Source organism: Gopherus evgoodei, chromosome 1, assembly GCF_007399415.2.
Source record: "Gopherus evgoodei ecotype Sinaloan lineage chromosome 1, rGopEvg1_v1.p, whole genome shotgun sequence".
Classification (NCBI taxonomy): domain Eukaryota; kingdom Metazoa; phylum Chordata; order Testudines; family Testudinidae; genus Gopherus; species Gopherus evgoodei.
In genome coordinates, this window is record NC_044322.1 from 110,973,491 (window position 1) to 110,996,365 (window position 22,875).

Here is a 22,875-nt window from a genome sequence, read left to right on the forward strand (position 1 = left end):
CTTAGACACTCTTGCCTACCAGTTTGTTCTAGCCGTATCATAAATAGGTTTTTACGGTCTAGCTAGGCCAGATTTGCCTGTGTTGCTTCCAGGGATGTCCTCCTTGGAATCAGCTAAATAATATTAATTGTGCCATTATGCAAGTGGCCAAGAATGCTCCCCCAGTTGTGCCATTCAGAAGGCCATGTAGATTTTCTTTTAGAGAGGACTTTATGCATTTTTTGATATGTAATGTTTAAATTTGAAAGTTGAAATCAGTACTGAAAGTCCCATATTTAGTTACGCAGGACTTTCCTTAAGGTAAAAACATGTGCTGTTACAACTGAGTTCTTATCTTCACAAATTATAGTTTTCTACCTCTAGTTCTTTCAGTTGTTCCCAGTGCTGTAATTTAACATAATAGTATTTGGAGGTTTTTCCATCCCTGATCCAGAGGCCAGTCTAAGAAACAAACCCACAAGCACTGAATGGACAATAACAAAATTCTTTCATCATTAGAAATTCTGGTAATTGTACTCGGTGTTAAAACTAGCATTGACATTAATGAATAATGAAGCTCCAGTACATGACACAATCATATCTCCTGTGGTCTGACAGCTCTCGAGCAAAGTCTCCATTACAGCAATGCTATTACTGAAGAACTGACCTTTGGAAAGAATGGGCTGACAGGCCATAAATTGTGAGGCACATTACCTAGTGCAGCGATAAGCCTCCTTAATAACCCAAGAGTGAGCACTGGTATAAGAGTCTCTGGCCTGCTTTAATTCTCTCCATAGAGGCAGAGCAATGGTTTCAGTTAATGATGGTGGCAAAAGCTGCTGTTGTGAAGAAGTCTGTGCAAAAGAGGCGGCAGATGCCCCAAATCAGAGTACGTTAATTAACAACTGAAGATACTTTTTTTTTTCTATCTGACAACACAGGTGGCTCTTTACTAGTAGCAGCACCTCAAGCAGAATGCAGTGAGTTTTATTCTTAGTTTTACAGGTTATTAATCTATGTCCCTGTTTAGTTGCCATAGTAACAGATGCAGTTCCTGGTGAGGATTGTGCCAGGTATTGAAAGTCCTTGTATGTTGTGAATGGTGATATAGTATGCAACCAGTTCGTAACCTTCTGCTTTTATGGTATTAACCAGTGAGCTGAAAAAGTGCAATAAACTTATTTGATTACATCTTGAGCACTAGCTTAGAGAGGCATGGAAATATAAGTAGTAAAAGCTCCACAGAACCAAACTATACTTCTGATAAGTTAGTTTTAGGGACAGCTACAACAAACTGCCTCCTGTATTTCTTTATTAAATGTGTTTGCTGTGCCCAGTTTGACTATATAAAGTGCTTTGGAAGCCTGTGGTGTAACATTTATGCAGCTATTTCAGTGCCTTCTCCTTTCAGACCAAAAGGCATCAGATGACAGTGTTTCTCAATTTACACTGATGCAGATAATTGCGACTCTGCCTCTACTTGGGGGGAAAAAAACAGGGAGATTTGATGAGGAGCACAGTACACAGAGACGCCAAAGCCTGTTTAATGCAAAAGCCACCATTTACAGTTAGATAAAATGTTCTTGTTAGATATAATGTTACTTACATCTTATGCAGTAGTGATTTAGAAAACAAAAATATCCATATATTTTCTATCAGAGGGGTAGCTGTGTTAGTCTGGGTCTTTAAAAGCAGCAAAGAATCCTGTGGCACCTTATAGACTAACAGACGTTTTGGAGCATGAGCTTTTGTGGGTGAATACCCACTTCATCAGATGCATGTAGTGGAAATTTGCAGGGGCAGGTATATATATGCAGGCAAGCTAGAGATAATGAGGTTAGTTCAATCAGGGAGGATGAGGCCCTGTTCTAGCAGTTGAGGTGTGAAAACCAAGGGAGGAGAAACTGGTTTTGTAGTTGGCAAGCAATTCACAGTCTTTGCTTAATCCTGAGCTGATGGTGTCAAATTTGCAGATGAACTGAAGCTGATTTGTGTCCGTTTATCCTTTTCCGTAGCGACTGTACATAGCAGAGGGGCATTGCTGGCATATGATCTGGTTACCTAATCAGCCACACCATCACTGGTTCATTCACCTGCACGTTCACCAATGTAATATACGCCATCATATTCCAGCAATGCCTCTCTATGTACATCGGCCAAACTGGACAGTCGCTACGGAAAAGGATAAACGGACACAAATCAGATATTAGGAATGGCAATATACAAAAACCTGTAGGAGAACACTTCAACCTCCCTGGCCACACTATAGCAGACCTTAAGGTGGCCATCCTGCAGCAAAAAAACTTCAGGACCAGACTTCAAAGAGAAACTGCTGAGCTTCAGTTCATCTGCAAATTTGACACCATCAGCTCAGGATTAAGCAAAGACTGAATGGTTTGCCAACTACAAAACCAGTTTCTCCTCCCTTGGTTTTCACACCTCAGCTGCTAGAACAGGGCCTCATCCTCCCTGATTGAACTAACCTTATTATCTCTAGCTTGCCTGCATATATATACTTGCCCCTGGAAATTTCCACTACATGCATCTGACGAAGTGGGTATTCACCCACGAAAGCTCATGCTCCAAAACATCTGTTAGTCTATAAGGTGCCACAGGATTCTTTGCTGCTTTTACATATATTTTCTAGAGATTGAGCGGCTTAGCCTAAAAGCAGAGGGTGATGTATCTTGAGAAGCATCCAGCACTCACAAGTGATTATAACAACAATCTTAATTTAGATATTGCCTTTGAGTAAAGACAAGGAATGGTTGATTCAGAGCCATGAAGGAGCCAGGTACATGTCAGAGCCACAATTTTGAGCCTAGCAGGTCTTATAGGGCTGTACTTTTCCCTGAAGGCAGATGGAAGGGTACCAGCATGTAACAGAATCATACACTGAGGTAGTTTATTCATACCGAGAGACTCTACACATTGATGTAAAATATGAAAGTCATGTCAACAGAGGCAAACTTTTTAGGTTCAGAATTTTGGATGCAATTTATAGATGTCTCCGAAACTTGTAAAGCACCATCTCACGCCAAAACATGCTACTACCTTCTTCCCCACTAAGAGGCTATTCATCTTTCTCCCTCTCACTGAACAGGCCCACTCACTACCACAAACTATCTTGAGCTACTATTGTGAAGAGACCCAATGGTCTTATATACCCTTCTATATGTATAGGGGGGAACCAAATGGCTTGGTCAAACTTTCTATAATTTTATATCCTGTCTTTCCAAAGTTTAACTTCAGCTAGCTTTCATTCGTCCAGTTGCTAATTTCATTCAGGCATTGGGAAACCTGTATGGTGGTGACTTTTGCATTTGACATGAACCATAGGTAAAACTGAATATTGTCTGCAGACTGCTTTTAAGCCCATGGCAGGACAAAATCTCTCCTAGCGATTTTATATAAATGGCTAGGGGAGAGTATTGAGTCCTGTGGAACTCCACAGATGAGACTTTTTGAGATATGTCATCAGTTTTGTCTTTTGCAACCCTTTGGGTGCAATCAATAGGAAGTATCAAAGCCAGCTCAGTGCTCTTCCAGTCATCTGCCAGGTGTTTAAGAGGGGTGAACAATCTCATTAGACTTCATGGTCAATGGCATTGCATGTTACTGAGAGATTGAAGAGTATATGCATGGGTTGAGATTACCCTAGAATGCAATGGGCCATCTCATATCGCATGAGTGTTAGAACAACAGCCATGTCTTCAATGGTGAGCAGGAAGGAAACATTTCAAGTTCTTCTGCTCCAGAGAGGCAGATTTGGGGCAAAATGGCGATCATGTGCCCTTAGTAGTCAGGCAGGCTGAAGAGAAAGCCCAGCACTCTTATTGATTGCACAAGAACTCAGAGCTGACAATATCCAAAACTTCAAAAATGGGTATTCAAAATTTGGGGATACTTAATTAAGTCATGCACACCCAGTGTGCTATATGACTAATAATAAGACATGCAATTTCTAATATGGATGGAGTCTTACACAATGAAACCAACACATCTGTTCTTTTAGAACACAGTTATGCAGCTGTTCACTAATCTACCCTTTCTTTAGCTTTTCCCATTTTGGTATTTTATATTTCAGCTGTTTATATTTCAGCAGGGCTAGTCATGATAGTGGACTCTCTATCCAGTAGTAAATGCTTGCAGGACTGTTCCATACAGAGTGCTAATTCGGTCCTTTTTTTCAAAAATATCTCTGTTAAACAGCTGATTTTTTTTTCTTTTGATTAGTCACTTAAGACCGTTTTCACTGTCTGTTAATTGACTGTACATGTTTCCCCTGGAAACAACCAAATTATTGTATTCTGTACCAGTGCCAATAATATGTTCCAATAATAATAATAGAGGTGGAAAAGTTCAGTAGCACAGCAATATAACAGTTGAAGCAGAGATTTTTACTGAATCAGTGTTGAAAGGAATTCTTATTAATAAAGAAGAACTTACCATATAAAACATGGTAGTCAATATTTAAATGCGTATGAGGTTCTGTCATCGATCTGCACCTGTGTTGTTTTCTTTAAATTGACCCCTATTTTTCACTGGCTGCCACTTAGTAAAATTATCCATTACAATTTATTTATTACTGCTCTTCTTTCCTTGTCAATCACCAACAGCTGGAATGTTCAGTTATGTAACAACTCTAGCAGTCATACCAGTGATAAGAATAAGCTTTTGAATTTACAAGATTTTTTCACTTTGCTGTCTTAGCTGCATTTTTTGTAAAGAATCTCATTTTGTAGTTTAATTTTTGTCTCTTACTAAGAAAAATAGGGTTGGAGAGACAATATTAGTCTGTATTTTATTTGAAGATATTCTTTGTTCTGTTTTCTTTCTGTTTCTTTTAATCTTTTTTGTATCGAGATATGTTACATAAATTTTGAATGAACCAAAAGAACCCAGCTGAAGTAAGGCCTCATTCTGTCATCTTCACTCACACCATGTAATACCTTACTCCACAAGTTGTTGTATTAATTTCAGTAGGAGATCTCTCAGAGTAAGGGTGGGATTCACAAAGGTATTTAGATGCCTAACTCCCTCTCCCTTTTGTTTTAATAGGAGTTAGGTGCCTAAGTAAGAGTCCTACCCTCAATTACTACTTAATATGAGTAAGGGTGGCAGAATCTAGCCCAGAATCAATCTTTTTGAATCCATGAAAGTGTTTGCATGGGTAAATGATCATTAGTGTGAAGGAGGGCTGCAGAATCAACCCCACAATCTTTTTACAAAACCACAGTTTACTGTGTACCTATATGTAGGCATTTCTTATAGATGAACTCAGTACTGGAATTGTGAAGCTGAAAGTTAGCAAAATCTTGTTAGATGATTTAAGTGATTCTTGTGAGGGGAAAACGTTGATTTTGGAGTGTAAATCATCAGTAAGTTGCTCATGTGTGAAATAGGAAAGGCAACTCTGGGTCTGTTTCCAGTAATTCATTCTCAGCTCAGATAGGCAATTTGGTAGCACTTGGATGAGTACACTAATTATTTGAGTGACTGCTATGGCTTGAAAAACAAGATAGAGATATCTTGGAGCTTCATATAGATTGGCTTGATTTAGGGTTTTTATATGTCCACTGTCTTTCAGATAAAGCGATCATAAGTCTTAGCAACTGTACTTACACTGTGACAGGACAGTCCAACATACCATAAGTAACTGGAATAAACTTTAATGATAGCTCTGTGTGCATGAAGAGGTGAAAAGATATATTAAAAGCACGCATGAATTATGTCATTTGAAAGATGTGGGTCATATTGTGCCATCAGTTTTTAAGCAGAATTTCTATTGATTTCATTTAGGTATTTTATTTCAAAGTGGGTGGTACATTACCCCATACGTATATATCACATGATGCAGGATTGCAAGATCGTAATTTGGTACTGACACTATCAGTTTTTCTGCTTGAAGACTCTAGTGCCCACCAATGCTGCTGTAGTTATGGGATGTGAAGTTTTAAAGTCTAACCACTCTTTTGGGGCTCCAGAATGAATATGTAGTGATTTGCTCTAGGGTGAAACATGGTACTCTATATAAGGCATCAGCTGGAGGGAAATTATTATGAAATTATAGGTGTCCAAAAAGCCAATGATTTACTTTTATTCACTTGTGTTAATCCAAAACAGCTTCTTTGTTAAAATTCTAATTGTACAGTGCTGTATTCAGTTTTATTCTTCAGGATAAAAAGCTTTGTATAAATATTAGATAATAGTTAAAAGTGAATATTTGTATATGATTGATCGTGAACTGGATCCTTCTGTTTTTTGTTTTTAAATTAAAGTGCCAAGTTACAGGAGTGATTTGTTACCGCAGTATCATATTGTCGCTATATAAATCCATGGTACGCCCACACCTTGAATACTGTGTGCAGATGTAGTCGCCCTCATCTCAAAAAAAAAAATATTGGACTTGGAAAAGGTTCAGAAAAGGGCACAAAAATGATTAGGGGTATGGAACGCCTGCCATATGATGAGAGATTAATAAGACTGGGACTTTTCAGCTTGGAAAAGAGATGACTTTGGGGGGAGGAAAAATAGGATAGAGGTCTATAAAACCATGACTGGTGTGGAGAAAGTAAATAAGGAAGAGTTATTTACTCCTTCTCATAACATAAGAACTAGGGTCCACCAAATGAAATTAATAGGGAGCAAGTTTAAAACAAACAAAAAAGTGTATTTTTCACATAACACACAGTCAACCTGTGGAACTCCTTGACAGAGGGTGTTGTGAAGGCCAAGACTATAACAGGGTTCAAAAAAGAACTGGGTAAATTCAAGGAGGATAGGTCCATCAATGGCTATTAGCCAGGATGGGCAGGAATGGTTCCCTAGCCTCTGTTTGCCAGAAGCTGAGAATGGGCAAAAGGGAATGGATCACTTGATGATTACCTGTTCTGTTCATTCCCTCTGGGGCACCTGGCATTGGCCACTGTTGGAAGACAGGATACTGGGCTAGATGGACCTTCGCGCTGACCCAGCATGGCTGTTATGTTCTTAAGATGGATGGATCAAAACAAAGAAGTCTGTCTTTCCCAGTGAGTGTTTGTTTATAGTGGCTGTCAGGATTTCCAAAAGAGTCCAGAAGAAAGGAGAGAAGGATGGTACAGAGGGAGCAGGAAGGGAGTATGGAATATGCCATAAAACCACTGAGGAACAGAAAGAAAGTACAGGGAAAGTGGGAAAGTCTACATAATGTCTGCACAAACTGGCTTTCTGCACAGCATGGCTTAAACGATAGCATAGGCCAGTCAATTTGGTTTGGGAGAATGGCTTCTGTCTAGTTTGTCAAATTCAGGGAATGAGTCACCTCAATCTTAAATGGAATTGATGCGTGTATGCCTAAAAATCTGCTACTACACAAGGATGTTCTATAAGATTCTCTACCTACCCATCCACTAGCTTAAGTTTTTAAAATAAGCCAATATGTATTAACATAATGACAGTGACAGAATACGATGGAGAATAATGGCTCTACAGCAAGCAAATAACATATTTAAAAATAAAGGCTTAAACAGAAATAAAGAGGGCCAGATTTTTCAAGTGGGTCTCTGATGCCATGCCAGCAAATTTTCTGTATGTTAAACCAGCATTTTGAAATGCAAATATGAGGTTTGTGCATGCAAATGAGTGTGTTATATGGAATGTATGGGTGCTGTTTTAGAGGCCAGTTTGATAATTCAGACCTGGATTTTTCTTGGGTACATCATGTGCTTTTAAAGGAGAAATTACTGTCAATATAGCAAATAACAGACATTTTCAAAATTCTCTAATGGAACTATGTGTTAAAGGTGCTGTTATGGTTGGTTGGTTGCTTGCTTTAAAGTTGCAGGTGGGAACTGTGAGCCAGGTTCAGTTTATGTGTATGCTGAATTCTGCTGATACAAACCCAGGTACAGAGTCTCCAGAGAAATAAGTTCTCTGAGTGGAGGGAGGTTGCAGTATTAGAAAGTATCCAAAACCTCTCCTCCACCTAAAGGTACATGGTAGCCAATGAAGTCCCAAAAATAAGTAGTGGCAATGGCCTGGAAAGAGTTGTGGCCAGGGCAATTGTGAAATACTCTGAGCATGTGTCTCCTTAATAGCTTCTGCCAAATGAGGCTGCTCTGGCCTTTATTGGTCCTTTGTATCAATTTAATGCATGCTTGGAGTACTGGGAATTATGTGTTGTCTTAGTGTGGTTGATGTGTCAGCTGTGTAATATTTTTGTGACATGTTTTTAAGTAATGAATTATGTACTTGGGGGATGATGTTCGCGATAGAGTGCTCATTGGATCACAGGCAAACCACAAATCTACTGAGTCCAATACTTAACTAAGTATAAGCAACTGTTATTGAGAGTGTGTGGCTGGCATAAGAATTGGTCTCTATCTGTGCTTTCCTTCCATCTCTATAGTTTAGATTCAGACTGAATAAGAGACTTGAGAGAGAGCAGAGGGGGGAAAACCCATAGTCACTTTGAGGATGCCCATTTCAATGGAAGTCTTTAAAGATAGAGGATTCCATGATGGTGAAAATAAGGGCTTGTCTACACTACAGGGAAAATTCGATCTAAGCTACCCAATTTGAGTTACATGACTAGCATGACTCAAATCAACATAGCTTAGATCTACTTACCGCAGGGTCCACACTACGCAATGTCGATGGGAGACGCTCTCCCATTGACTCCCCTTATTCTTCTCAATTTGCTGGAGGACAGGAGTCCGTGGGAGAGTGATCAGCGGTTGATTTAGTGGGTCTTCACTAGATCCGCTAAATCGACCGTCAGTGCATCGATCGCCGCTCGTCAATCCCCCGGTAAGTGTAGAGAGCCCCTAAGGATCTGCATAGCGTCACCTGCTTCCTGCAGTTACTGGCACCAGCTCCTGTAAGGGGGAAGTTGGTCTCTGTTGGAGTGAATGTGGGGGAGAGCTAATATTAAATAATAAAATAAACCTTAAACCTCCCCCTCTGCACCTTAGGAATAAATGTTCTGATCCTGCAAAGACTTATGCAAATACTGAAGTTTATATTCCGTGCGATCAGTGGGACTCTTCTCCGTACATAGAGGTAAATAGGATCAGGGTCAAGGTGAGAAGATTGTTGGGGCAAATAATTATTTATGGTGTATTAATTGACTTAGGTGGCTTAAAAGGTTGAGAGGACACCTGTAAGTGTACAAACTACCATAGCTCCTTTTTTTATACTCTTTCCTTGCCACTCCAGCGTTTCTTACCAACCATTGATACATCACTTTTTCTACTGTACTTAGCTACATTTCCATTATTGTAGCTGATGAGTAGTATGATATAGCGTGTATGTGTGAATGATGTGCTATAACATTTAATTGTAGCATACTACGGCATTTCAAAGTTGGGATATTTTGATGGTATTTCTGCTTTGTTTTTATTTAAATAAATAAAATGCTTCATTTAATATATTCAGAACATCTTAAATGTTGGGAAATGTTTAAACAAACTCTAGGGGAAATGAGGTGTTTCCAGGCAGTTTTGGAAAATCTTATAAACAATATGGAGGAGCTAAACATGGAATATAACATCAATCCTTGGATTTTTCTAAGGGAAAAAGAACCAATAAGCTAGCTGGGGTAGCAAAAGCTTTCTTACAGTTGACAGATGTGCATTTGGCTGGTTATTAGGTCATTGCAAGGTTCTTATTTGTGAGTGTGAATTGTTACTGCTGTAACAACTGTTTACAGATGTATATGAGCCAATGGGAAGTGGCTTTTGTCTTTGCCATGCACCCTACAGAGACCACTGCTGGTTTATTTGATACATTGGATTTAGGAGAAATCACCACTGAATTTAATAGCTCTTACAGCTTTTTTCATTTTTAATGGAAAGATTTAAGCTTTTCCAGCAGATTGGGTTTTATATCAATTCAGAGGTACTGGTAGCTGCAAGACTTTCTGCCTTGTTGCCTTGTGCCACACGTATTCGCACTGAATTGGTGTCAAACTAAATGATTACATTTGATGACACAAGTGAAACGTCTCATTCTAGTTTGCCAAAGCAATTTGTTTTATAATTGTGGTTCAAGAATTGCATTAAACTAGTTGTTAAATCCGTTTTTCTCTTTCTAGTTGGTAGCATCCATTGTATTTATCAGCTTTGGAGTGGTAGCAGCATTCTGTTGTGCAATAGTTGATGGAGTCTTTGCAGCACGACATATAGTAAGTATGGTCCTTAATATTTTTTCTTTTGGTTCAGAATTCTCATGGCACCTCCAGTAGGAAATATTTTTTCCTGGGTTATGATAAGCGATGTTTTAGTTACTTGGTAGCCCTTCTAGTTCGAGAAATGATTTATTCATTGACGATTATGCCATTCCTGTTGGTAGAAAATGAATAGGAAACCTCAATCAATGTCAAATCTTAGAGCTGTTGCCAAGAATATGTTCATGTCTATGTGAGTTTCAGCTACTGAGGAAAAGTTAAATGACACAATGACAGGAGTTCACAGACTAGTGTCTGCTTAGGAAAGTGAGGCTATTTCAGGCTCCCCCAAAAAGCTTTATTTCATTATTCAGAACTCCAGACATACAGAAGCTCTAAGCATGGCCAGTCAGGATGCGGAACATTCCAGATTCGTATTGTTCAGGGTACATATTGTTCAAAGCAGACATACTACGCCATGGCCCAGCACAGGGGTAGCTTTGCCCCAGGCTCTTCCAAGAAAGGGAATAGGGTACAACAAAGGAAGAAAGATCATTTTGATGGAGAAGAAGATAGAGAGATGGTAAGGCCATGATTAGAGGTGGTAGAGAGGATGGAAAGTTGTCTAGGGACTCCTACCAAGTGACAAACAACCCCAACCTGACCATCTCCCACCTGGCTAATGCTCCACCCACCAGAGTGACAGACATCCTCAGTCTATCTTTCAAAAGCCCCATGCAGCCCCTTGTTCCTCACTCTGCAATGACCTTGTCCTCCTTCCAACCAAAAACCTCACAACTGTTTACTTCACTAGTCCATTTATTTGATTATTATGTCATAGAACATTTATTATTTGTGTTATTGTAGCATCTGGAAGCCCCAGTCATAGACCAGGATTTCATTGTGCTAGGTGCTGTACAAACAAAGTAAAGACAATCTCTGCCCCAAAGAACTTACAGTCTAAGAATAAAACAAGAGACAATTGATGGACGCAGACAGACAGATTTGAATGTGTGGTGGTTTGACTATCCCAGCTCACATTCAGATTTTTATCAATCCTGTTTCTTTTTCCATTGTATTCTTTTAATTCCCTTAAAAACAAGGAAATCAAGTGCAGAAATCTATATTAATGCATCCTTTGGATTGCATTCTTGACATTTATGCACATAAAATCTCAAAGTTACGTTTTTAACAGAATTGTAACTCAGATATATTGCACACAACATAACATTAACTAAAATACACATATCACACACACTGCTACAAAATTTTATGAGCTTGATTTTCCTCAGACTTACACTAGTATGACTTAGTTGATGGGGTTCCTGATGTGTAGTGGCGGAGTAAGTGGATGCTAGGACCAGGATGCTTTTTCTTTGTCATTATTTTCCCCTCCAAAACTGTGGAAACTACAGCTGTTTTTTTGTTTTGTTTTGTTTTTTGTTTTTTCTGAATCTTCTTTTTCTGAAAAATGCAGATTTGGGTCCATGGAAACATTTAGTGAACTCAGGTCCATTCTGGTGAATCGTTTTGGTTGGGAGAAAAAGAGAGAAGATTTGGAAACACTGAAATAGTTTGCTTTGACATGTTTCAGTTTTTCACCAAACTGAGGAGATGGTGGCAGTAACTCCTTTATACTCAATAGCCCAAGGCACTTACCTGGGATGTGGTTTGAATCCCTGCTCTGGAGTGGGAACTTGAACCCAAATCTCTCATCCCAGGTGAGTGCCTAACCGCTGGGATATTTGGTATTCTGGGATGGGGTTCTCTGTCTCTTCTGTTGAAGCTGTTCTATTTTGTATAAATAATTAAATTTTCATTGGAGCAGGGACTGGAACCTGGCTGTCTTCCCCCCTCAGTGAATGCCATGAGCTCGGGCTATAGAGCCATTCTCTCTCTCTTTTTCTGATTGTTGTTATAAATAAAAATTGCACTTGGAGAGGAAGAGGAACTTTAACAATTTTTTGTTTAAAAAAATTTTTTTTTTGCAGTTATTACATGATCTGGTTTAATCTCCTTCTTACATGATCTGGATTAATCTTCTTCTCTTGTGGCTGGTAGGTTTTATATTTCAGCTGTGCAGAACACCTGGTATCTCAGCTGAAGGTGATTTATATTTATTATTTATTAATATGATTTTATTATTATAAATATGTGATGATGGTGAGCTTTCAGTCTGCTCTGAGCAATGAGGCCGCATACTGTTGTTTTTTCCTGGAGCTGCCTAGGAAATATTGTAACTCTAAGATTCACAGTCTCCCTCCTGGTTTCCTTATTGCTTTGGGGAAGTAGTAAAGTGCTCCAAGTTGGTATCAGGTGCAGCATACAGTTACTGATGCATCAAGACAGCTATGCTGACCTGTGAATTGTAGAGAGGAAGGCTGTCCTCCCTTCTCTTGTCTGGGAACGTAGATGTTGTGCTGAGTGTTCTTCCCCTCTTGCCCTGTGAGTGGTGGTGTTGGTTGCTGGCACAAGGAAGCACTTTATACCTGTTTACTCCCATGTGTCTGTGTATAGGACAGAACAGGGCCTGGCCTAAACTGAGCATCAGTTCAGTTTTTTGTGACCCCTTTGCCCTTCCTTATATTTTTGGCTCTATCTTATTTATGGTGTGGCTTCTTTATCATCTCTGATTTTATTTGCAAATCATTCAGAGGAATACAGTTGTTATTAATATAAATATCATATTCACATTCATGTGTGAGGTGAGAGCTACAAATATCTTAATGGGGCAGATTTATGAAATCTGTCAATAGGAATAGTGTAGAATTCAATTTAACAGCACCATGGTATCAGAGAACCTTTTTAGTATGATAAGATGTGTATTTTTTATGGTTCATTCCCTGACTCAATCCTCACTTTGAACAAGTGACCATTGTGTATGTATCCAAAAGCGTGTGCAACCCATCAAGATACTAAAGGGTTAGACAAAGAATGTCACCTTCTCTGATGTATAGTATTACGTCTGAGGGCACTGTGTAGGCAAAATCTCAAACACAGAGACAAATAACAGCCCTTTAATATTTCTAGGCACTTGCTTAGTCATTCTTCGCTCTTGCCTTTCACCTCCCTGCTCTTACTTTACACATCTGCTCCAGAAACTACATTTCTCCCCTATCTTGGGCAAATAGTAATATCATGTTAGTATATGTGTGTACTCTCATATCTGAAGAAAAATATCTCTTAAGTAATACTCTTATATTCTTCCCAGAGTACAAATATCTTCACGCCTCTTTCTGTCATGGCATGACCTTGAAGTGGCCTTGTTCGTACAGGGCTGTGAAGTTGAAAGGGGAGTTCTGGGGCTAGGCATTCAAAGGCTTGTCACAATGCAACTACAAGACACAAGGGTGTTGCACTGCCCCAAAGAGAAGGCCCATAGCAGTCTTGGATGTAATTCAGAATCCAGCAGGTCAGTGACTAAGCCAATTAAGTTGCAGTTGTCATTTGCTCAGTGCTGGAGACTTAACAGTGCAGGACAAAATACAGACATTTGTCCTTGAGATTTACTCTAAAATGAAACAAGGCAAATTCAGGCCTAGCATGAGTGCCTTCGGGTAAATCAACAAAGTTTATGCTGTTTAGCTATTGACACTGTTTGAGTCTGAGTTTGATCCATCCATCTTTCTCCAATAATACAGTACAAAGACTTATTTAGCAATATTGCTAGAAAATTAGAGATCATGCAAAACTTATCATAGTCACCATCCAACTTATTCCATTCTTAGCTGCGTAACAGAGAAGTGCAAGAACTTAATAAGGGAGGGTGAAATAAGGTGACAGCTCAGCTAAATTTACTGACTACCAAACGGGTGGAGGATGAGTTGCTGCTTTCTCCTATGGTGTCTCATGAACTAGTTAGTGCATATCGAAGGAAGGCGTATCATATAGCCCACCTTTGTCACTGTTGTGTTAGTAATTCTTTACCTTGCCCCATTTTACCCACATACTTTCTTCTTGACGGGGGCAGTAACAGTTTTTTAATTCCATTCTCTCACAGGATATTGCCAGTAGTGCTCATACTGTACCTGTATCATGCTGCTCACTAATATCTGAGAAGTTGTTTGGCTGCTACCATTTAGGAATCATTTATGGATTTTTGGTCCAAGCTGCTTTCTCTGCAAAGAGAAGCCAAAATCCCAGCCTACATAGGGGATTGCTGTTTCTGTGGCATTGTTCCTCCAGGCATTGTCACCTCACCAAATGTTCCTCCAGGGATCCATGGGTGTGGAGTAAGCTGGGCTTTGGGAGACAGGGGTCAGGGCAGGTAAGACAGCCAGTCTGTGTAGCTCTTTACTCATCGCCTCCAACTCGTGAGGATTCCAACCTAAGTTTAATGAAGCTTTTGTAGAACTTGACAAGTTAATGCAGACATCTGTCTTGAGGAGGAGTCTGGGGCTGGTAGAGGAGCGGGAGAAAGGCAGAGGTGAAAGTAAGCCAGTACAGGCTGGTACGGAGGAGCGGGAAGAAAAGGAGACTGGTGTGTGAGGGGGGGAAAGAATCCTGCCCCCTGCATAAGAATAGTTTTAAACTCACCTGTTCCCTGAGTGGTTCAGCCCTTGGGGTTAGAAGCGGTTTCTGGCATCCTTGTTAATTTCACTCACAGTTGCTGGGGGGAGTGGGGAGGGTGTGTTTGACCATGGCAAGGGCAGTCCTTGTCTGCCCCCGGGGATGAGGGACTCTCTCTCCAATACTAATATACACAGCAAATACAAGCATTTGGCTGCACAGCTTAAATCCAGAGCTAATAAAAGCAGGTGGAAGGGAAAAACTCACTGTCACATTGGTTTCTCGTCTCCTCCCTCCCCCTCCTCCAGCCAGGCTGCAGACAAGGCTCTGCATTCCTTCCCCCACCCCAGCAGGGTTTCTCCTCTAGGCTCTAGCTTGCAGTAGAGACACTGGCTGAGATGCCTGCTGCTGCTGCCTGCCTAAGAATAGTTTAAACTCAGCTGTTCTCTGCCCAGTTCAGCCCCCAGGGTTAGAAGCTGTTTCTGGCATCCTTGTTAATTTCACTCCCAGTTGTTGTTGGAGGGGGGGAGGGTGTGTGAGACCATGGCAGGGGCAGTTCTTTTCTGCCCCAGAGATGAGGGGATCTCCTATACACAAAAACACAATCAAAATCAGGAACCATTTCCAAGTTCAAATCTATCCCATTCCCTCCCCAGCAGAGGATCATGGTTGTGATGTCCAAACTGCTTGCAGATCCTCTTTGAAATGTTACTGAACTGTGCAGGGAACAGCTGAGTTTAAACTGTTCTTATGCAGGAGGCAGGCTTCTCCCTCCTTCAGCCAGTCTCCCTGCTGCAAGCTAGAGGCAAGCCCCTGCAGCTGCTGCTCAGTGCCAGGCAAAGAGAAAGCATGGAGCCTAGTGTCTGCAGCCTGGCTGGAGGAAGAGGGAAGACACGGAGAAAAATGTGACAGTAAGTTTTCACTTTTTCAGGCTTGTTCCAATAGTAAAGTTTTATTACAGACAGTACTGGTAGTAGTAATAGTAGCTTTATTTTCTCTATCTATGTCATGCAATGGGAGGGATCAATGAAGTACATAGGAGAGGTGGGTTGCTTGCAATTGGACCATATGGATAAGAAATGTAAATTACTTTCACCCCTGCCCAAACCACAGGGCTCCCAGCCATCTCTGCAGCTGATAGCTTTGGGGGTGATTTAAAGGGCCCAGCCCCTAGCTTCAGCTGAATCCCTGAGCCCTTTAAATCCTGATTTAAAAGCCCTGGGATTTAAAGGTCCCACCTCTTCTGATAGAGGCCACACCTCTTCTGATAGAGGCCACGCCTCTTCCAGTTGAGGCCCCTCCCCCTCCACAGGACTCTGGAGTACCGGCAAGTCCTTTAAGTTACTTTCATCCCTGGAGAAGGGCACTAGTTGAAGCCAGGAAGGCAGTTTAGAGAGGTACAGGGTTTCAACGCAGATGGCCTTTATCTCCATCGAGATCTTCTGATTAGACTGGCTGAATCCCTTTCCAGTTCCATGTAGAGGGGTTGCAGCACAGAACGGCATTTCCTCCTCACAACAAAGCCACGGGAGGGAGTGCCACCAGCAGAAACCTGGCATTTCCAGTCACCTATGCAGGAATGAGCTGGCAGAAAGTCAGGACATTCAAACCATTTTTTTAAAATGATCCAAAATTGTGAAACAATATGAGTATGAGAGCGGTAGGGACATGCAAGTAGGGAAAGGTAGAATTAAGATGATAAAGTAGCCTGGTTCAGAACTCCAACAAATACAACACAACCCTTCACACCAATTAAAAATAAGAAACATCCCTTATTTGTCTTTCATTCGTGACTTTGTTAAAGTAGGAAGAGATGGAAACAAGGCAAATAAATCACCACATTATAATCCTTGTTAGTTTGTGCCTGTTTCTGAATGTTGAGGCTTTTTTTTAAGCCCAGTTTCTCTTGCTTTTTATGATGCTGTGGATGAAATCATAAAGAACCTTCTCTGTTTTTTCGTTTTCTTAAAAGACATAAAATTGACAAAATCCTGCTTAGAAGGGAATATTCTTCAGAAAAAATGTATGTAAATTATTTAACACTCATTTAAAAAACACTTCACTTAATAGAAAGCTCTGGAGCAAAGCACTTATAAAGATAAAGACACTGAAGTAAAAGTAGCTTCATTTAAAGTGGCGCTAGCTCATTTGAGAAATAATAGTGCAGATGTATTTTACCGTGTAAGGTTCATTTCAGCACTAATCCATTCAACTGCACTCTTCACCTTAAAAAAAAAATTAGAATCAAATGAAACAAATCAAAGCTACAAGTAATGTGCAGTGATGTTATTTCAGAAAAATATAGGCCTGGTCTACACTATGCGTTTATACTGATTTTAGCAGCATTAAACCGATTTAATGCTGCTCCTGTCCACACAACGAGGCCCTTTATATCGATATAAAGGGCTCTTTAAACCGGTTTCTGTACTCCTCCCCGATGAGAGGAGTAGCACTGAAATTGGTATTACCATATCGGATTAGGGTTAGTGTGTCTGCAAATCAAAGGTATTGGCCTCCGGTCAGTATCCCACAGTACACCACTGTGACCACTCAGGAAAGCAGTCTTAACTCGGATGCACTGGCCAGGTAGGTAGGAAAAGCCCCGCGAATTTTGAATTTCATTTCCTGTTTGGCCAGCGTGGAGAGCTCACCATCACGGTGACCACGCAGAGCTCATCAGCACAGGTAACAATGCAGTCTCCTGAGAATCTAAAAAGAGCTCCAGCATGGACCGCATGGGAGGTACTGGATCTGATCACTATAAGGGGAGAGGATTCAGTGCTAACAGAACTCCGTTCCAAAAGACGAAATGAAAAAACATTTGAAAAAATTTCCAAGGCCATGATGCAGAGAGGCCACACCAGGGACTCAGTACAGTGCTGTGTGAAAGTTAAGGAGCTCAGACAAGCCTACCAGAAAACCAAAGAAGCAAACGGAAGGTCCGGTGCAGGGCCGAAAACATGCTGCTTCTACGCTGAGCTGCATGCAATTCTAGGGGAGGTCCGCCACCACTACCCCACCCCGTCTGTGGATTCCGAGGTGAGGGTGGTAATCTCAGCCATGCCTGAGGATTCTATGGACAAGGAAGATGAGGAGGAGGAAGAGGAGTACGAGCTTGCACACAGCACACAGGACTTTCTTCTCCCCAACAGCCAGGAGCTTTTTCTCACCCAGATGGAATTATCCTCCCAGCCCTCCCAAGCCAGTAGCCCAGACAATGAAGCCATGGAAGGGACCTCTGGTGAGTGTATCTTTTGTAAATATAAAACATAGTTTCAAAGCAAGCGTTTTTTAATGATTGATTTGCCCTGAGGACTTGGGATGCATTGGCGGCCAGTACAGTTATTGGAAAAGTCTGTTAACATGTCTGGGGATGGAGTGGAAATCCTCCAGGGACATCTCCATGAAGCTCTCCTGGAGGTACTCCAAAAACCTTTGCAGAAGGTTTCTGGGCAGGGCAGCCTTATTCCGTCCTCCATGGTAGGACACTTTACTACGCCATGCATGTAGCAAGTAATCTGGTATCATTGCATGACAAAGCCTAGCTGCGTATGGTCCCAGTGATTGCTGGCATTCAAGCAACATCCATTCTTTATCTCGTTGTATTATCCTCAGGAGAGTAATATCGTTCATGGTAACCTGGTTGAAAGTCAGGAATTTAATTAAGGGGACAGAGGTGGCCATTCCTACTGGCCTGTTTGCCTGTTGCTCAAAAGAAATCCTTCCTTTCAGGTAGCCAAGCGGGGGGAGTGCGGAGGAGGTAATGGTGCTGAGCTTTTTCGCGTTTGGCTAGCAGGGATCTTCCCTGCTACCAGCCACGCGGTGGGGGGAGGGGTAAAGCGATCATCCCAGAGAACTGGATGGAGGGGGAGTTTCGTTTCTGCTGCTGCACGTTAACGAGAAAGATGCAGCACTCAATGGGCTTTGCTTGGTATTTGGGAAAGGAGGGCGCTGGATATATGAAGGCTGCAGAAGCCAAAAGACAATGGCTTACCATGGCCGCATGCAAGTTGAATTCTGCTGCCTGGACCTGCGTCTGTGAGATGTCTAACACCAGAGCCGCAGGCACTCAATATTAAGATGCAAAATGCGACCTTGTAGTGAAATCACATGTGCTATGTAAGGTGAATAGTGTTGTTCACTGTGAAAGAGTATAACCATTGTTCTGTAAAATTTATTTTTAAATGCTTCTCTCCCTTTTTTACCTCCCTCATGCAGCTGCAAATTTTTCAGGCCTCCCTACTCCATCCTGAAGGCTATCTCAGATAAGGCGGAGGAAAAAAAGACGTGAGATGAAATGTTCTCGGAAATCATGGAAGTAACCCGCAATGAAAGAGCTCATCTGAATGAGTGGAAGGACGTGGTATCAAATTACAGGAAAGATGCCAGTGAACGTGAGGCCAGGAGGGACAAACGTGATGAGAGGGGGCTGCAGGAAGATCAGAGGAGGCGTGATGCAATGCTGGGGGCTGCTGAGTGATCAAACTGACATCCTCCGTCTGGTGGAGCTTCACGAACAGCAGCAGGGTCACAGAGTGCCGCTGAAGCCCCTCTGTAACCACCCTCACCATGTTCCATATCTTCCTCACCCAGACGTGTAAGAACGCGTGGGGGAAGGCTTCATGCACCCGCCCACTCCACCACCGTGGACAGCCCAACCAGAAGGCTGTCATTCCATTGAAATGTTTTAGTGGCCTTTTCCTTCCCTCCTATCCTCCTCCCAAACCCCAGCCAGGATACCTTGTCAGTTCTCTCTCTCTTTTTATAATGACTTTTTAATAAAGAATACATGATTTTTAAAAGATAGTGAATTTATTTCCTTAAGCAACCTGTAATTGAAGGGAGAAGGTGGGTTGCTTACAGGGAATGAGTCAATCAAGGGGGGGGTTCATAAAGGAGAAACACACACAGCAGTCACACTGTACCCTGGCCCATGATGAAACTCGTTTTCAAAGCTTCTCTGATGCGCATCGATTTGTGGTGTGCTCTTCTAATCGCCCTGGTGTCTGGCTGCGTGTAATCAGCAGCCAGGTGATTTGACTCAGCCTCCCATCCCGCCATAAATGTCTCCCCCCTTACTCTCACAGAGATTGTGGAGCACACAGCAAACAACAGTAACAATGGGGACATTGGTTTGGCTAAGGTCTGAGCGAGTCAGTAATGTGCGCCAGCGTGCCTTTAAACGGCCAAATGCACATTCTACCACCATTCTGCACTTGGTCAGCCTGTGGTTGAACAATTCCTGATTACTGTCCAGGCTGCCTGTGTATGGCTTCATGAGCCATGGCATCGGGGGTAAGCTGGGTCACCCAGGATAACTACAGGCATTTCAACATCTTCAGCTGTTATTTTCTGTTCTGAGAAGTAATTCCCTTGCTGCAGCCGTTTAAACAGATTAGTGTTCCTGAAGATGCGAGCGTCATGAACCCTTCCTGGCCATCCCATGTGGATGTTGGTGAAACGTCCCTTGTGATCCACCAGGGCTTGCAGCACCATGGAAAAGTACCCCTTGTGGTTTATGTACTGGGTGCCCTGGTGCTCTGGTGCCAAGATAGGGATATGGGTTCCATCTATCCCCCCCCCACACACACACAGTTAGGGAATCCCATTGCAGCAAAGCCATCCACTATGGCCTGCACGTTTCCGAGAGTCACAACCTTTCGTAGCAGCAGCTTAATGATTGCTTTGGCTGCTTGCATCACAGCAGCCCCCACAGTAGATTTTCCCACTCCAAATTGATTCCCGACTGACCGGTAGCTGTCTGGCGTTGCAAGCTTCCAGAAGGCTATTGTCACTCGTTTCTCAACTGTGAGGGCTGCTGTCATCTTGGTATTATGGCGTTTCAGGGCAGGGGAAAGCAAGTCACAAAGTTCCATGAAAGTGCCCTTACGCATGCGAAAGTTTCGCAGCACTGTGAATCGTCCCAAACCTGCAAAACTATGCGGTCCCACCAGTCTGTGCTTGTTTCCCGGGCCCAAAATCGGCGTTCAATGGCTAGAACCTGTCCCATTACCAGCAGGATCTCCAAAGCGCAGGGGCCTGCGGTTTGAGAGAATTCCGTGTCGATGTCCCCATCACTCTGGTCGCCGCATTGCCGTAGCTGCCGCCTCCTCGCCTGGATTTGCAGGTCCTGGTTCAGCATAGACTACACGAGAATGCGCGAGGTGTTTACAACGTCCACGATTGTGGTCTTGATCTGAGCAGGATCCATGCTTGCTGTGCTATGGTGTTTGCACAGTTCAGCCAAGAAAAAAGGCGCAAAACGATTGTCTGCTGCTTTCACGGAGGGAGGGGTGAGGCTGTACCCAGAACCACCCGCGACAATGTTTTTTGCCCTGTCAGGCACCGAGATCTCAACCCAGAATTCCAAGGGGCAGGGGAGACTGCGGGAGCTATGGGATAGCTACGGGATAGCTACCCACAGTGCAACGCTCCAGAAATCGACTCTAGCCTCGGTACATGGATGCACACTGCTGAATTATTGTGCTTAGTGTGGCCGCGTGCAGTTGACTTTATACAATCTGTTTTACAAAGCCGGTTTATGTAAAATCAGAATAATCCCGTACTGTAGACGTACCCATAGAGACTACAGGAATCCTTTACTGTATCTGCAAATCATGTTCGCTTGAGGCATGTTGTTTCCTAGCAGTAGACTAGAGCGCTGATTCTGCCAACATCAGAACATAAGAACTGTCATTCTGGGTCAGACCAATGGTCTATCTAGCCCAGTAACCTATCTCTGACAGTGGCCAGTACCAGAGCCTCAGGGTGAGTGTACAAAACAGGGCAGTTTGAATGATCCACCCCAGATTTCCCCTCTTGGCTTCTGGCAGTCAGAGGTTTAGGTCACCCCAACCATCCCTGACTATCGTGGCTATCTTCCATGAACTGATCTGGCTCTTTTTTGAGCCCATTTATACTTTTGGTCATCACAATGTCCCATGGCAATGAGTCTCGCAGGTTAATTGTGTGTCGTGTGAAGAAGTACCTCCTTTTATTAGTATTAAACCTGCTCAGACTGTAGAGCCTCTGAGAGGAGGCTGTATGACATCTGAAATCATATACTGTAAATATCAGTGACCTTGTTTGGCTGAAGCATTTTAACCTCCACTGCAGGTGTCTGGAGGGAGGCTGTGGGGGAAGCTTCTGAATATCCAGACTTGATATCACTTGTCTCCAGATTAGGTTCAGGTTCCATGCTGACCAGCACCATGTACCAAGATCCAGGTTTTGATTACAGAGGCGAACTCTCTTGAGCTGTTCTGAAGACTTCAAGTGAATTAGAACTGTGACAGGAAAAGAAGCGCATATCTGGGTCTCTGGTTTTGGCCCTTCTCTGACAATAATATTTGTGATGGATTTAAATTTGCTGTCACATTACATTATTTTTGAAGTTATCAAAACTTTCAGTTTTGTAACAAAATTAAGAGTTTATTTTCTTAACTTCAAATGTCCTGATTTCTTCCTCTTTTTTTTTTTCTTTTTTCTTATTTTTTGGAGGAGGGGGGTAAGAGGTAGTAAGGGGGAGGAATTAAAACTGAACATTACATTATGTCATGTTTTCACTGAAATGAATATACACCTTAAATATTGCTAAAATCACAGCGAGGTGGACACAGATTTGTGTCACAAAACCACAGCCTGTGTTGGCAGTAGCAGTGAAAGCCAATGTGGCATTTAGACATGGTCATGTTTAGAAGTGTTCCTTCCAGTTATTCAGCAGTATATGGACCTGTGATTAAACGTGCATTACCTCTTGTTCTATGTAGTGGGTGACATTAGAAATGCAGTAAGTATAACACTGCCACCCTGTGAAATGCCTGCATTTCTACATTTGTGCAACTTTGATACTACTAACTGTTTTGACTTTGCAGTCACAGTGATCATGTATGTACCCTATACACACTCAGCATTAGCATGTGAGCAACCTGGGATTATGCAAGTACCTGAGTTCTAATTGCGGATGGTTTTACTGTGATGACTTAGACTTCGACTAAGTTTGGCTAAGATGTCTTAGTTTGAACATAGTGGAGTGGCTGCCTGCCACCATGTTTTCTGGGCTTATTGTCCTGCAGCTCTGTGTATCTTAGGCAACTTTGGGAGATACATATTTTGAATATAACAGTTTTTCTCGCAAAGAGCTTTTGGAAATATTATCAGCCATGCGGTGTCTTTATTCCTTTAGACTGAGAAGCTGAGAAATCATCATGGCAAATGATTCTGCAGAGTGGTGGATT

At 42.0% G+C, this 22,875-nt stretch overlaps 1 protein-coding gene across 1 annotated transcript in view; it reads left to right on the forward strand.

Moving 5' to 3' along the window:
- TMEM255B (transmembrane protein 255B) overlaps positions 1 to 22,875 on the forward strand; it is a 116,398-nt gene that overhangs the window by 38,567 nt on the left and 54,956 nt on the right. Inside the window, exon 4 of the mRNA XM_030551664.1 lies at positions 10,058 to 10,147. Within this exon, the coding sequence (XP_030407524.1) occupies positions 10,058 to 10,147 (90 nt within the window). The remainder of the gene's footprint in view (positions 1 to 10,057; positions 10,148 to 22,875) is intronic.